The 13,941-nt window shown below is 44.0% G+C and overlaps 1 protein-coding gene and 1 pseudogene across 4 annotated transcripts; both read left to right on the top strand.

Annotated features, from left to right (window-relative positions):
• Positions 1-441: 441 nt before the first annotated feature.
• LOC136469304 (putative F-box/FBD/LRR-repeat protein At5g56810) lies at positions 442-9,342 on the top strand (annotated as a pseudogene).
• Positions 9,343-10,839: 1,497 nt separating this feature from the next.
• On the top strand, positions 10,840-12,932 carry LOC136472443 (beta-carotene isomerase D27, chloroplastic-like). Of its 4 annotated transcripts, none has more exons than XR_010762345.1 (5): positions 10,840-11,701; positions 11,952-12,047; positions 12,149-12,213; positions 12,572-12,643; positions 12,742-12,932. XR_010762345.1 is itself a non-coding variant. In XM_066470150.1 (4 exons), exons 1-3 carry the CDS (start codon positions 11,044-11,046, stop codon positions 12,196-12,198), a joined length of 804 nt encoding a protein of 267 aa, XP_066326247.1. In that variant the 5' UTR covers positions 10,840-11,043; the 3' UTR covers positions 12,199-12,213; positions 12,572-12,932. The 4 variants fall into 4 exon arrangements, 1 of the variants encoding a protein (XP_066326247.1); XR_010762344.1 differs by having other exon boundaries at positions 12,572-12,669; XR_010762346.1 differs by lacking the exon at positions 12,572-12,643 and having other exon boundaries at positions 12,149-12,294.
• Positions 12,933-13,941: the final 1,009 nt, after the last annotated feature.

The raw sequence follows: 13,941 nt of genomic DNA, 5'->3' as shown, positions 1-13,941 counted from the left end.
GCGCCCTCTGCCCCGGCGCCGTTGTCTTCCGCCTCCCTTGTCCTCACCCCAGAGCAGATGATGGCCGCAATCCTAGAATTAGGGCAAGTCGTGGTGGGCATCAGGGCCTTCCTCATCGGGCCCTATGCGCCCTAGCCGCAGCCTCAGCTGCCACCTCCGCCGCCGCCACACCAACAACAGCTACCCCCACCGCCGCCGCCGCCCTCGACCACGACCACGGCGCCAGTCATCTTGTACCAGTATGGGATGCCCTACGACGGGCTTGCACTGACCTCGTTCCTAGCCGCGCCACCGCCATCCAAGGACGTCCCCATCCAGCAGATCAGGTTCCCGTCGTCGCCGTCACCGCTTTCGGCTTAGATCATCGGTTCGTTGAAACCCATCTACACGGCGCCCAGTACCCAGCCGCACCTACTGCCGCTCCCGACCACCGGGGCTGTCATGGCGCCTGGCGGCGCCCTAGCTCTGGGCATCCTCTACGGCGAGGTGGACGGCCCCCTGTTCCACGACGGCATCCTGATGCCAATGCTCTCCGCCGCATCGCCCTCACTGGACAGCACGGGCGCGGCATCCTCGGCCACCGCACAGGACCCACCGCCGCCCAAGTTTTACAAGTTGGAGTTCGCCACATACGACGGCTCCGTTGATCCCCTAAATTGGCTCAGCCAGTGTGAGCAATTCTTTCGGGGTCAGCGCACGCTCGCCTCCGACCGTACCTGGCTCGCCTCCTATCATCTCTGGGGGGGGGGGCCAGACTTGGTACTACGCCCTCGAGCAGGACGAGGGCATGCCACCGTGGGAGCACTTCAAGGAGTTGTGTCATCTGCGCTTCGGCCCTCCGCGGGAGTCGGCTGGCTGAACTGGGCTGGCTACCATTTGTTTCCACTGTGCAGGAGTTCGTCGATCGCTTCCAGGCGGTGGCATGTCACGCCCGAGATGTCTCCACACATCAGCGGGCTGAGCTCTTCGTTGGTGGCCTTCCGGATCATATCCGAGTGGACGTGGAGATGCGCGACCCCCTGGACCTCCAGACGACCATGTACTATGCCCGGGCGTTCGAGCGTCGTGCGGCTGCCATGCAGCCGGTGCTGCCTCCTCGAGCCGCTCGTCCGGCTCCACGTTAGGGTCAGCCTCCTCCGGCGTGCGCACCCGACGCACATCCGTCGAGAGTACAGACCACGTCCTCCCCTTTTCCACCCCTATAATCTACGTAGCAACACCGGTAGGGCATCAAGTCCTATTAGGATCCTTTCTACATTTTGCACTGATATGGTAGAGGTACCTGTGGATGGCGTCCTTGCCGCACTCCTTTAGAAGTTGCTCTAGTGCATGGAGGTGGATGGCCATGACTCTAAGGCTGATGCCTATAGTGAGGAGCAGTACCCCAAACATGGTGCCTTGGAAGATAATAGGTGAATAGAATATGTTCAATGCTACCATCATGTTTGCCATGCTACCAGTTCTGTCCCTGCTACCATGATTGAGCTTCGCCATTCACCACGATGAGACCGCTGCACAGGCGAAAGGCCCAAGCAGGTAGATCAACTAGATGCACAAAGCCACGACCAGGAATAGCGGTACTAGTACGGAAATATAAGCGACAAAGTCTGCCATATGGGCTTCTTGATTGATCTTCTTCTTCTTTCCCAGCGAAGTTGACAAAAAGTGTGTTAACATTGGATTTTGATCCAAATCACACACCAGCAAGGGCTAGCACGCCCTAGGTTGGAAACAACCTGATACACACAGCAAGCAACTCTTGGGATCGACTAAAATGATCTAGAGACCAGTTAGGCCGATCTAAATCTTGTCCTTTGTCGCAAAAGCCTGGGAACACCTCTCGGGAGGACCCATCAGGAAGGAGCACGTCTAGGGTTGTTAGGGTCGGCAAGGCCACCTAGAACACAATTGAATCTCGCGAAGAGATGCAATGAACATCAAAGGGTTGGAAAACAATGTAAAATAGGGTAGTAGATGTAAAAACGACGATTGGATGTTGGATACCTCAATCGGCCATGTACCCAATATTTTATAAGGAGTAAGGATGATCTTATCCCGTCGGAAAACCAATGTGATACTGTTCTTATGTCCTTTTATAGAGTTTTTCGTAGACCGGACCAAACTATCATTGGCCAATTCGAAAATTGACTTGTCCCAATTTGGTCGTCAACAGGATCCAAAACAAAGTGACTACTACTATTTTTTTCTCCTCCAACAGCTCATGAAAACTCTGGTCTAGAAGGCCTAGCCCCACTCGCCAGACATCGTAAAACCCAGCTCCCTCTTGCCTTGTTTTTGGATCCGCCACTGCATGGCTTAATCTTCACTTGGAAGTTGGAAGGCCGAAGACGAGTTGCCGAGTACGAGCAGTTGCGGAGCTGATGGAGTCCGAAGAAGCTGGGAAGGTTGTGATGGCCAATGGAATGGAGCTGCATTGTTGAATGTCAATCGGTGCTCGCGTGGGCTGCGGCAAGGAGTCTAATTGGGCCTTTAATTACTGATTAGTGAGGCTTTAATTTTTTTGAGCTAGGCATCCCGGTGCCACTTGCGTCGTATAGTATACGGGCCATGTACCTATGATTCAACCTTGGCGTCTTCTCCAACCTCTACGACAGCTTTGACAAGGTTAGGGTTTGGGTTCTCCGAGAAAGTCACCACAGACGCTTCTCTATCGAGAGGAACGTTGTCTACCACTGAAAACATAATGTCATTAAATCTAAAAAAAAATATTTCCACGAGAAGTCGAACCTAGGACCTGAGTGCTATTGATGCTCTTGTAACTGCTGGTCTACACGCCCTTTCGCATAAGCAATGAAATTTTTGCTATTCCTTTTGTTGTCTTGGGCCCATAGTGGTGCCGTGCGTGTAGCCTGTAGGTCTGGCTCTGACGTCTAAGAGAAGCAGCTTCAGCGTTGCTGGCTCACAGGATCTCTTCTCCTGGGCCGCTTGGAGCCCACGGGCCGGACGTCGTTTCTGCGCGCGACCGCGAAGGCACCCAATGCTTTCCGCTGCACGCGCGTATAGGATGTTGCATGGGAACGTGGTGCGGTGGGCGTCGCATAGAAAAAAAAAACCCCACTTTTATATGCCAGGGCTCGGTTGATTTTTGCCTTTGGTCTCTGCAGTCTGCACGCAGGCCAGTTCAGTTCCAAACGTATAGGAAGTGATTTCTTATTTCTTCTCGGCCAGATTAAGGGAGGAACACTACACCATAATACCGCATTAGCGTTAGACATCTGATGCTAAAAATAATATTTATCGATGAATAATCTATCGTTAAAGATAACTCATAGATCATCTATCACTATTTCCTCATTTAATGATTCACTATCTGTCGGTATAGATAAGTATATTTATTGTCATGCGGTCTGTCGCTAAAACCGTGGTCCATCGCTAAAAAATGGTCCCACATTAGTTATAGAATGTGATCGTCATTAATTAAAAATCGTAATCCTACAATTCAAATATTTTTGAACTGTTCAAATAAACTCGGATGGAGAAATGACCAAAACAGAAGTTTTAGACCGTGATGAGACCTACAACTTTGTAGTTGACAACATTTCTATTTGAGATCATTTCGATACCTAAAATTTGATATAATGTTAAAATTTAGGAGCTATGATAAATATTTTTGTCAATTGCTAGCACATAAAGGACTGATTTATGCAGTTCAACATTCAATTCAACGATCTTATGTAGTTCTGTGATATATAAACTATTCTTAGACTATCTGTGTTCCAATAGATCCTAGTTTGTTTTCCTTTACATGGGCTGCAATCGCATATTTTTCAGTGAGAAGAAAGCTTCCTGGAAACTTGAGAGGAAAAAGTCTACTTCACCATCCACCTATCAACCATGGTCTACTTCACCCCAAACTATAAAACCGTCTATTTTACCCCTTGAACTTTTTAAAACCGTCTATTTTACCCCTGGGCGGTTTTCGACGGTGGTTTTGCTACCATAACGGTGGTTTTGCTACAGTGATGGTGGTTTTGTCTTTTTCTTTTTATTTATTTCTGGTGAATCTTTAAAAAATCATAGTAAATCACAGAAAAATTATAAAATGAAAAATCTAATTTTGTTGGACTCCACATGAGTAGATCTACACAATGAACATATAATATGATATGCTTTAGTACAAAATTTTTGCTGTAGTTTTAGATTAATTGGAAAATCCAATTTTGTCTGTAATTAATTGGGACAATTCATAGCTGTAGCTTCTGTGGTCCAATTATGGTGAAATTTTTATGGTAGGCTAATTATTGTATGCTTGAACTATAGTAAAAATTTCGTACTCATTGGACCATGTATAACTTAGTTATAGATAAATTCTAATTAATTACAGATAAAATTAGATTTTCCAATTAATCTAAAGGTACAGCAAAACCTTTATACTAAAGCATACCATATTATATGTTAACTATGTAGATCTACTCATGTGGAGTCTAACAAAATTGGATTTTCTATTTTATGATTTTTCTATGATTTACTATGATTTTTCAAAGATTCGGCGAAAATAAATAAAAAAAGAAAAGACAAAAACACCATCACTGTAGCAAAACCACCATTACTGTAGCAAAACCACCGTCGAAAACCGCCCGGGGGGGGGTAAAATAGATGATTTTGAAAAGTTCAGGGGGTAAAATAGACGGTTTTATAGTTTGGGGGGTGAAGTAGACCATGGTTGATAGGTGGGGGGATTATGGGGGGATTAAGTAGACTTTTTCCAAACTTGAGATAGGAGGTGTGATAAGAAACTTGAAATAGGAGCTGGTGGCATATGTACAGTTAGTAGGCAAAAAACGACCAGACCTTGAGATAGGAGCTGTGATGAATTTTTATTTATTTTTGATTCATCTAAACTATCTCGTTGAACCCTAGTGCAAACAAGTCAAAACAAGAGATACAACGAGATCTAATTTGCATGTGTTTGTACCGCAACATTAGCTTGAGTAGCACAAGTGTTAATTGACTAGTTAGATTTCTTTAGAGCATCTATTTATTACATGATTTGACTTGCTCGGCACATAAGTAAGCTTCAAAGATACGGAAAACCAAGTCCCAATATGAGGCCTTCAAATTTTCCCTAAGTACCGATCTACATGCACATTATTTAAGATCCAATTAATTTAACAAAAAATGAAGCATAATAACTTTACCTAGTCATGGATCTATGTTAACATGTTACTGATTGTATGTTAGGTTTTGGTTTCAGGGTCTGCTACGGTGCTAGTTAGCAAGTTCGTGGATGATTTGTCACTCAAAGCTGATTTAGATGCTAGTCTATCTCTTTTGGATACAGGTAGCTGATACTATAGACTTATCATTGATGAATCAATATTTTATGATTGTAATGGCTGACCATATATGTATGTCTTAGTGAGTGTTTAGACTTGGTCATGAATGAATATATTTGTATGAGAAATATGTACAATGATGTTACTTTTATATTAATTTGCAACCAAATGGCCTTTTATTTTTTTAAATGCATTTAAATGATCTCGTCGGACCATTAGTCGCTAAAAGTATTTATAGCGTCAAATTGTCTGTCGCTACAGAGTACTGGCAGGCTATATGTCGCTATAGAGTACTGGCAGACCATCTGTCGCTATAGATATTCAGGGCAACAGACCATCTGTCGGTAAAAGTTCTATGTGTCGCTAAGAGTTTTAGCGACAGCACTTACACCGTCTGCACAAGTCTGCCGCTATAATTTTTAGTGACAGATCGTCTGTATCTGCTTTTGGCATCCAATCGTCCATCGTCAATCTCGATGCTGTGGTGTAGTGAAAGGAAGGAAGGCTTCGTTGATGGGGAAACCTATGTCCCAGCAAGGGTAGCGCCATCGGCGGCGGCCTCGTCATCGGACGCAGAAACGAGCCTGGCGTAAGCTTCCTTCCTCCTAACACCTCCCTCGATCACCCTCCCACGTTTAGCTCGATCCATGTTTTCTTCGGTTCATAGTCTTTTTCTTTTCGTAAAAAAAAGAGTTGATGATCCATCTCATTAGTGAGAGTACCTAAGATGTAAAATTGTTGCTTTTCTTCCCCTTATCGATATCTCCTTTGAGTTTGAGGTTTTTTTTTTTGGCACAAGTAAGCAACATTGAGTTCCAATTCGATTCAGGCGGGTGACACCCTTGACCCTGCTGCATAGGTTCCAGAGAGAGGAGGGATTTGATTTTGGGGGGAGATCTCAAGAGATTGGGTGCCTTTTCTGATTTTCTTTTTATTCATTCATGCCCGGACTACCATAACCATCTTGTCTTTTTGTGTCACAGGTCGGCTTATTGCCTCATCAACAGGTAAAAGAAAGGGATCACCCTGTCAACAAGACGGCGATGGTGATTCTCAAGCTGGCAAAATGATGACAAGTTCAATCCCAGACCTTCCTGAGGTACCGAGGCCATATATTAAATTCTGATGATGCAGGTTTACAGATTGCAACCATAATATCACCTAACTGTTCTCCGGGGACTAATTATTTGGAAATTTATGCTAGGCTAGCTGCATATTATGATTTATGAACAGAGAAAAATCTTGTAATTCTGTGATTTGGTCACATCCTACACTCTTACTGAACTAATGAGAAAATTGACAATTTATAACTGTTTTTCTGCAAAGGCTGGTAACGTGTCCAACGCCAACACATCTCTCCAGAATTTTATGCATAACTGCTTGTCTTTAATTACTCTCACCATTCATTTATATAGGGTGTAGTTTGCCTGTCCAAATTCACATTTTGACCAGTAACAGCACTGTGCCTCAAAATTGGTATGATTGGATTCTGTATTTAAAGAACTTTTAAACCATTATGATTTTGTAACTATTTCAGATGACTATTATAGAAAAAAAATGATGGTCAAAGGTTGATTTTGTACAGTCAAACTACGCCTTGTAAAAGTGAACCTAAGGATTATTAATTTGTACAATGTTGCTAGTTTTGTTCTGTCTGTAACCAAGTTCATATAATCATTGATTCGAATATTCATTCTAGAAGAAACCTGATAAATGGTTAATCTTTCCACCTGCTCTACAATCCTCTCCAAAGCGTCGTTCTGCTCTTGTGGTACCTAAATAAATCTATAAAAGAGTTAATGGGGTTTCACAATTGTGCTCTAAATGTTACAAGATATATTGGTTTTTTTTTGCTTTTGTGCAATTTGTGGAACCTAAATCCAGAACAAAATATGAATTGAATTATGTATTCTTTTATCATTCGCCTCTTTTTCTTTGTCTTTTTTGTCTTATTTATTATCAAGGATATCTTCATCTTAGCCAACCAAGTTCATGTCTATTGTGCATTGTAACTGTCAAAACAGTCAGATTCTATTTGATGGGCTTCAATTTGTTTAATTTTTAAGATATGCTATTGCAGCCTCAGAATTTACATATTCATTTCTGTTTATTCACTTTTAGCATCTTATTACACAATAGTACTTCATCATCACACTGCACCGAAAACATTGTTGTTGACTACTAATACAAGCAAAAGTAAGTTTACTGAAGCTGTTGTTAATTGGGGCTAGCTGTTTGCAACTGTGCTGCATTACTGAGTTTACCTAGCACAGTTATATTCCTCTGAACAATGTACCTACATAATGCAGTGTACCACGTGCCATTGTGTGGAGAGCTACCTGGGAACAATGTTACTCTGTGTGCTTGTACATTGTACTGTGTTTTCCTTCTTCAGTTGAAGTAATGGCTTTCCAATCTTAATGATGATCTTTTATCCAATGGTTATGTGTGCAGGAAATGTTGTTTCACATACATTCCCTGATGCCAATGTGTGAAGCTGCTCATGCTGCTCGTGCATCTCGTGCCTTTTTACATTCCTGGAGATGCCATCCCAATCTCATCTTCAATAAGGATACAATTGGCTTGAAGAAAAATGGACGTGGAGAGAATTTCCACCACAAAATTGACCGCATTCTTAGGAACCACTCAGGCATTAGCTTGAAAACGTTCAATCTTGACTACACTGGCATGAGGGGATTCAATGGCACTAGTTATTTTGATACTTGGCTTCAGATTGCTCTTAAGCCAGGGATTGAAGAACTCACCCTCTTGTTGATTAAAACAGAAAAACAATACAACTTCCCATGCTCACTATTATCCGATGGGGTTCGAAATTCACTTAAGTGCCTTAAACTTCGTTTTGCTGCCCTCCATCCCACAGTTGAACTTGGCCCCTTGGGAAGCCTAACAAGGCTGCATCTGTCGTATGTGAACATTACATGGGATGACCTTAAAAAAAACATTACATGGGATGAGTTAAAGTGACTTCTTTGCAACTCTCTTGCTTTGGAACAACTAGAGCTGGAATGCTGTGCGGAGATTGTTTGCCTAAAGATACTTTGTGCCCTGCAGCGGCTCAGCTGCCTTAGTGTTGTTGGATGCGAGAGACTGAAAGTGATAGAAAGCAAAGCTCCAAATCTCTCTAGTATTTTCCTTCGAGGACACAGGTTGAACTTTTCACTTGTGGAAACATTGCAAATGAAGAAACTAGTGTACTTTTGTTCAAACTTTGTCCATGGTGCTCGTGCCAAGCTGCTAACCATTATGCCAAATCTTGAAACTCTTGACATAATTTCAATGGTTGAGGTATGTTCTCTACAAGATAGGGTGTTCTAAGCTAGTAACACGTAAGGATTACATTTTTCATATCTGATACATGCCTTTTTTGTGTGTGGAGGTGGTTGATGCACCAATGCTACCTACCAAATTCCTCAACCTTAAGCACCTAAACATCTGGTTGTCGATTACAGACGACTCCCGACCATATGACTACACTTGTCTCTGGTTTCTTTCCTTGATGCTTCTCCTTCCTTGGAGACCTTAGTGTTAACTGTAAGGCTTTCTTCCTGCAAAGCTATGTGGTCAGTCTGGGTCCATTTAATTTAATCATCTTATCCTTTTCATCGTCAGGTGCCTCGGTCAAGTATGATGCATGAATCGGTTTTTGTGGATTCACAACTGAGAGACATGCCTGATCGCCGCCATGGAAACCTCCAGAGTGTGAAGATCTTTGGTTTCAGCTCAGCTAAGTGCTTGGTTGAACTAGCCTGTTATATTCTCAAGAATGCGGTGTCACTTGAGTGCCTTACGTTGGACACCATGTATGGCCCTAGGTGTGGTCAAGGCAAGTATAGATATTGTCTTCCCATTGGTAATGGTGTTCTCATGGAAGCCCCTAGAGCGCTGTCGGCTATCAGAACATACATTGAGAATAAAGTTCCATTTACAGTTAATTTAACTGTTCTGGGGCCTTGCTGACGATGCCATGGTGGTGGGATCTAATATATTTTGGAGGAAGATGGCGGATATCATCGCAGTCATCATGCTATTTCCATTTATAGAATTTTAAGTGTACCATGCTTTGTTTCGTGTATTTATGGCTGTCGCCCAAATGTAGAACAAATTTAAGTTAACTTTGGATGGACCATGCTTTGTATATGAATACCAGACTTATTTAGTAATCTTTACTTTTTGTAGTAGGACATGTTGATTTGCTCGTATATATATGGTGTCAATTTGTGTGTATGATACACACAAATGTCTTTATTTTGACACACAAATCTCTGCACCTGAAACCAAGGGAATTGAGACTGCCATGGTAGATTTTTTTTTGAGGAAGAACTACGGAGGGGAGAGATTCCCCGCCTGGATTTTATTAAAAGGGAGCACAAGAGTCAATTACATAACAGCGATCCAGCGATCCAGCGCTAGCACTAGACGTGGGCTGATCAATGATACATGAACGAAAATACATTTTCCATTGTCGCAGACCAGGGACCATGGACGCCGAAACAAACCGCCCTTCCCAGGTTGTCATCGCATACCCGAGAGACAATGGTGCGTCTCTCCTCTGAAGATGGCGGCCTTCCGAGCATCCCACAGGCGCCATAGAAGTGTAAGAAGAACCGATGGCCAAGTAGCTCGATCAGCCTCCGGAATAGCAGGAATGTCTTGATTTTGGAGGCTGAATTTGGACTTGAAGCAAATGCCTCTCTAGTCACTCAGATACAATGCAAATTGTCATGGGATGGAGCTTCTAGGGCACTGTGTTGAATGATTGAGTGCTAATCCACATGGTATGTTTAGGCTTAATTTTTTTTTATCACACAACGGAGACTGAGACTGGCTGAATGCTTCTAGCGCAACATCAGTGCATCAAGCTGATATGTCTCAACAGAAAGAGAAGAGAGTTGTGCACTTTTTTTTTTGCAGCTATGTAGAGAGAATAAACTTACCTAGCCATATCGGTTATGTCTCTGCAGGTATATATCCTAACTAATGTTTTAATTTTTGTAGTATGATGACATATCGATTCTGTTTGTGGAGATAAGCTTACAGTTTGCCTATATGCTTAAGGATAAATTTTTTCAGTCGAAAGATGTGTTGTAATTCGTTACTCAAGCTATTTTTTTATGGGGTTACTCAAGCTATTTTGTTACTGGCAGTATCAGCAGAATTAAATTTGGTGCTCGATCGACTGTAACCATCCTGCCATCTGACTGAGTTACTACTAAGCCAGCTATCTGATGAGTGGGTAAACTAAGGACAGGTTTTTTTTTTTTTTTGAGCAATGGGAATTTTGCTCTTCTTCTCTTGGGCCCACACTGAGTACAAGGCCCGTGCCAATTAGTATGGGCCTGACGATAACCTACGGGCCTGTAGGATCTCTTCTCTTGGGCCGCTTTGAGCCCACGGGCCTGAAGTCATTTTTGCGCGGGACCGAGAAGGCACCCGTGGCCGTGGACACCACACGCCAGTCCATTCGTCTCTGCCGATCGATGGCACGATATCCAAACCACGCGCAGATTGCTGTGGCCGTCGTGCCACCTGGAGAGGTTCTCTCGTCCACCGGCCGCACCCTCGCAGCCTCACAACGCGGGCGGGCATCTCGGTCTCTCTTTCTGTCTCGCGGCAGAGCCACTGCGCCAGCAACACAGCCCGAGCCCGGCGCCGTCGTCCCAGTCCCAGCACCCACCGAGTAGCCCGTGCGGTGACAACCAGTGCGCGTCGCAACTCCGTCAGCTTGATGGCCGCGCTGCCGCGACCCATGGAGCTCTGCTTCGCCGCGAGCGCCGGGACGTGCCAGAGGGCGCCGACGATCAGCCCGAACAAGCGACGCGCCGGCGGCAGCACCGTGCGGTGCGTGGCGACGGCGCCGGCGCCCATGGGGGAGAAGACGGAGTACCGTGACGGTCCGCTGGAGCGCGCGTTCATGGGGCTGTTCGCACGGAAGATGGAGAAGTACGCGACCAAGAAGAAGCAGCCGCCGGGGCCGGAGAAGAAGAAGGCGGTGTGGGATTGGGACTACGAGAGCTTCGTGGACGTGTCGCGGCGCGTGATGGTGGGGCGCACCGGCGCGCAGCAGCAGGAGGCGGTGCGCGAGGTGCTGCTGTCCATGCTCCCGCCCGGCGCGCCCGAGCAGTTCCGGAAGCTGTTCCCGCCCACGCGCTGGGCCTGCGAGTTCAACGCCGCGCTCACCGTCCCTTTCTTCCGCTGGCTCGTTGGGCCCTCCGAGGTCATCGAGGTGGAGGTCGACGGCGTCAGGCAGCGCAGCGGGGTGCTCATCAAGAAATGCAGGTACCTGGAGAACAGTGGGTGTGTTGGGATGTGCGTCAACATGTGCAAGATCCCCACGCAGGACTTCTTCACCAACGAGTTTGGACTCCCACTCACCATGAATCCAAGTGAGTACCTGAAAATGCAGTTCTCACTACCTGAAAATGCCCTTTTTTCTTCCATTCAGTTTTCACTACCTGAAAATGCAGAAACAGCCTTGTGTAGTTTGTGTGTGTGTGTGTGTGTGTGTGTGACTGAATATGCTCATGATGTTCAGGCTGAACAGTTCAAGGAAACAATTGGCCTTTTTATCTTTCAGAAACACCAGTCTAGCCTACTGTTTGTCATATCATGCACATTGACCGTACCCATCTGCAGATTTTGAAGACATGAGCTGTGAGATGATATACGGTCAAGTGCCACCTCCTCTGGAAGAGGATCCAGTGTCAAAGCAACCTTGCTACCCTAACCTCTGTGAGTGCTCCCAAATTCACCGCAACCAATTTTATTAAGTGCTGCACACTTGCAAAACGGGATGGCTATACATATACATTCTGATCGTTTTGTTTCTTCAGGCTCCATGTCGACGCCGTCTGTCCCGGTCTGTCCCAAGCTTCAGGCGTAGGTAGACGAGGTTGAGGGTGTGTTTGGTTGAGCTGTGGCTGTGGGCAAAAAGCTGCTGTGGGCTGTGAGCTGTGAGAAAGCTACTGTGAGCTGTGAGGTGTAGAAAAGCTGAAAGCTGTTTGGTTAAACAAGTATAAAATATACATTTTATCCTTATCTCTCTTGAAACAACTATGGAAGAGCTTTTTATTCCACCAATTTTGAAAAGCAGAAAGCCAAAAGCAAAAAGCAAGGTCAAATCAGCTTTCAAAAATGTACTACGGAAAAACAGCTGCTTCTGAAAAAAACAGCCTCCAAAAGCAGTCCATTTGGTTGGGCTTTTGGCTTTTGGGGCCAAAAGCCAAAACCAAAAACCCAACCAAACGGACCCTGAGTTCATGTCCAGTGCACATTCAGTTTCGTCAGAGAAACATGCATGGGATAAACTGCAGTTCAAACTTAATATGGTAACTATTACATAGTAGTAGTATAGGTAAGGATCGGTTGCATTGTGCCCTGTTCGTGCTGCGCTGCTCTCTGATTCTCTTTGTTATGCTGCTTGCAGGCCGTTGCTAGGAAACCGTTGGCTTGAGATCGAGGGTTTGCACACGGAAACTGGTTTGGTGAGGTAGTATCATTAGTTTTTATACAGAATGTACATAACGTAACTTGTACCTAAGGTTACAGAGCATTCTCTATATATGTATGTAAAGAATAAAGATCAATCCAACAGGGATCAGACTCTATTTTCTACTACCCATGCTACATATCTATTTATGTTTTTCCTTTTATAAAATTTTAAATCTATAATTTATTTTTTGATGTCCATGACATCCATAACATAAGTTAATAGTGCCAATAATATAACAATGCCCTATTAAATTTAATCAAATTAAAATATAGATTTTTCTCCCTAGTAAGGTACATAAATATTTACTTGTAAATATATCATAACTTTAATTTCCTTACTATACATGTGTTGGTAGAGTTAAATATCGAGTTCAGTGACTTCATTTGAGGACCCATAAAAATATATAATTTTGATATTTGATTAAAATTGTCAAAAAGTTAGTTATCGTCATGTCAAGGATTAATCTGTCCGGAGACCTCTCTCGATTTCCTCCTGATCAAAGGTTGCACTGGTATATAAATGCAACCTGGAAATACATTTATTTAGATTAGATTAGATAAGAATTTGCTCAAGAATTTCAACCCTGGTCAATTCACGTTTTTTTTTGTCATGAGCCCCCATATTTAGCTATGGGGGCTCAAGCAGGGACCCTTTCTGGAGTTGCACTAATTTTATTGTTAGAGCAACTCCAACAGATGGTGTATATTTGTCTTAAGTCTAAATTTAGATGTTTTTAGGAAAAACAGGGCTCCAACAGCTAACAGGAGAAACTACGTGAGCACACCAACGTACATCTAAAAATATAGTTTCATTTTTTTTTTCTGGTGGGCTAATTCTTGCCCGGCAATCATAAAAAATGCAGACATATTGTGTATCACATATGGGCCTAGGGCCACTAGGGCTATAGCCCTAGGCGTGGCCCAAAAACCCCACTTAGCACCCTTCAAATAGAAAACGTCCACATTACCTCTCTTAACATTTGCAAAAGTCTGTTTTTCCTCCCTAAACTTAAAATTGGGTAAAGCACCTCCCTAAACTTTTAAGACAGTTCGTTTTACATCCCTGACCAGTTATAAGCAGTTTTTAAAGACGATTTTGTCTTTTTCTTTTTTATTTATTTCGGCTGAATCTTTG

This window comes from Miscanthus floridulus, chromosome 8 (assembly GCF_019320115.1).
Source record: "Miscanthus floridulus cultivar M001 chromosome 8, ASM1932011v1, whole genome shotgun sequence".
NCBI lineage: Eukaryota > Viridiplantae > Streptophyta > Magnoliopsida > Poales > Poaceae > Miscanthus > Miscanthus floridulus.
This window is presented reverse-complemented; position numbering and strand designations above follow the sequence as displayed.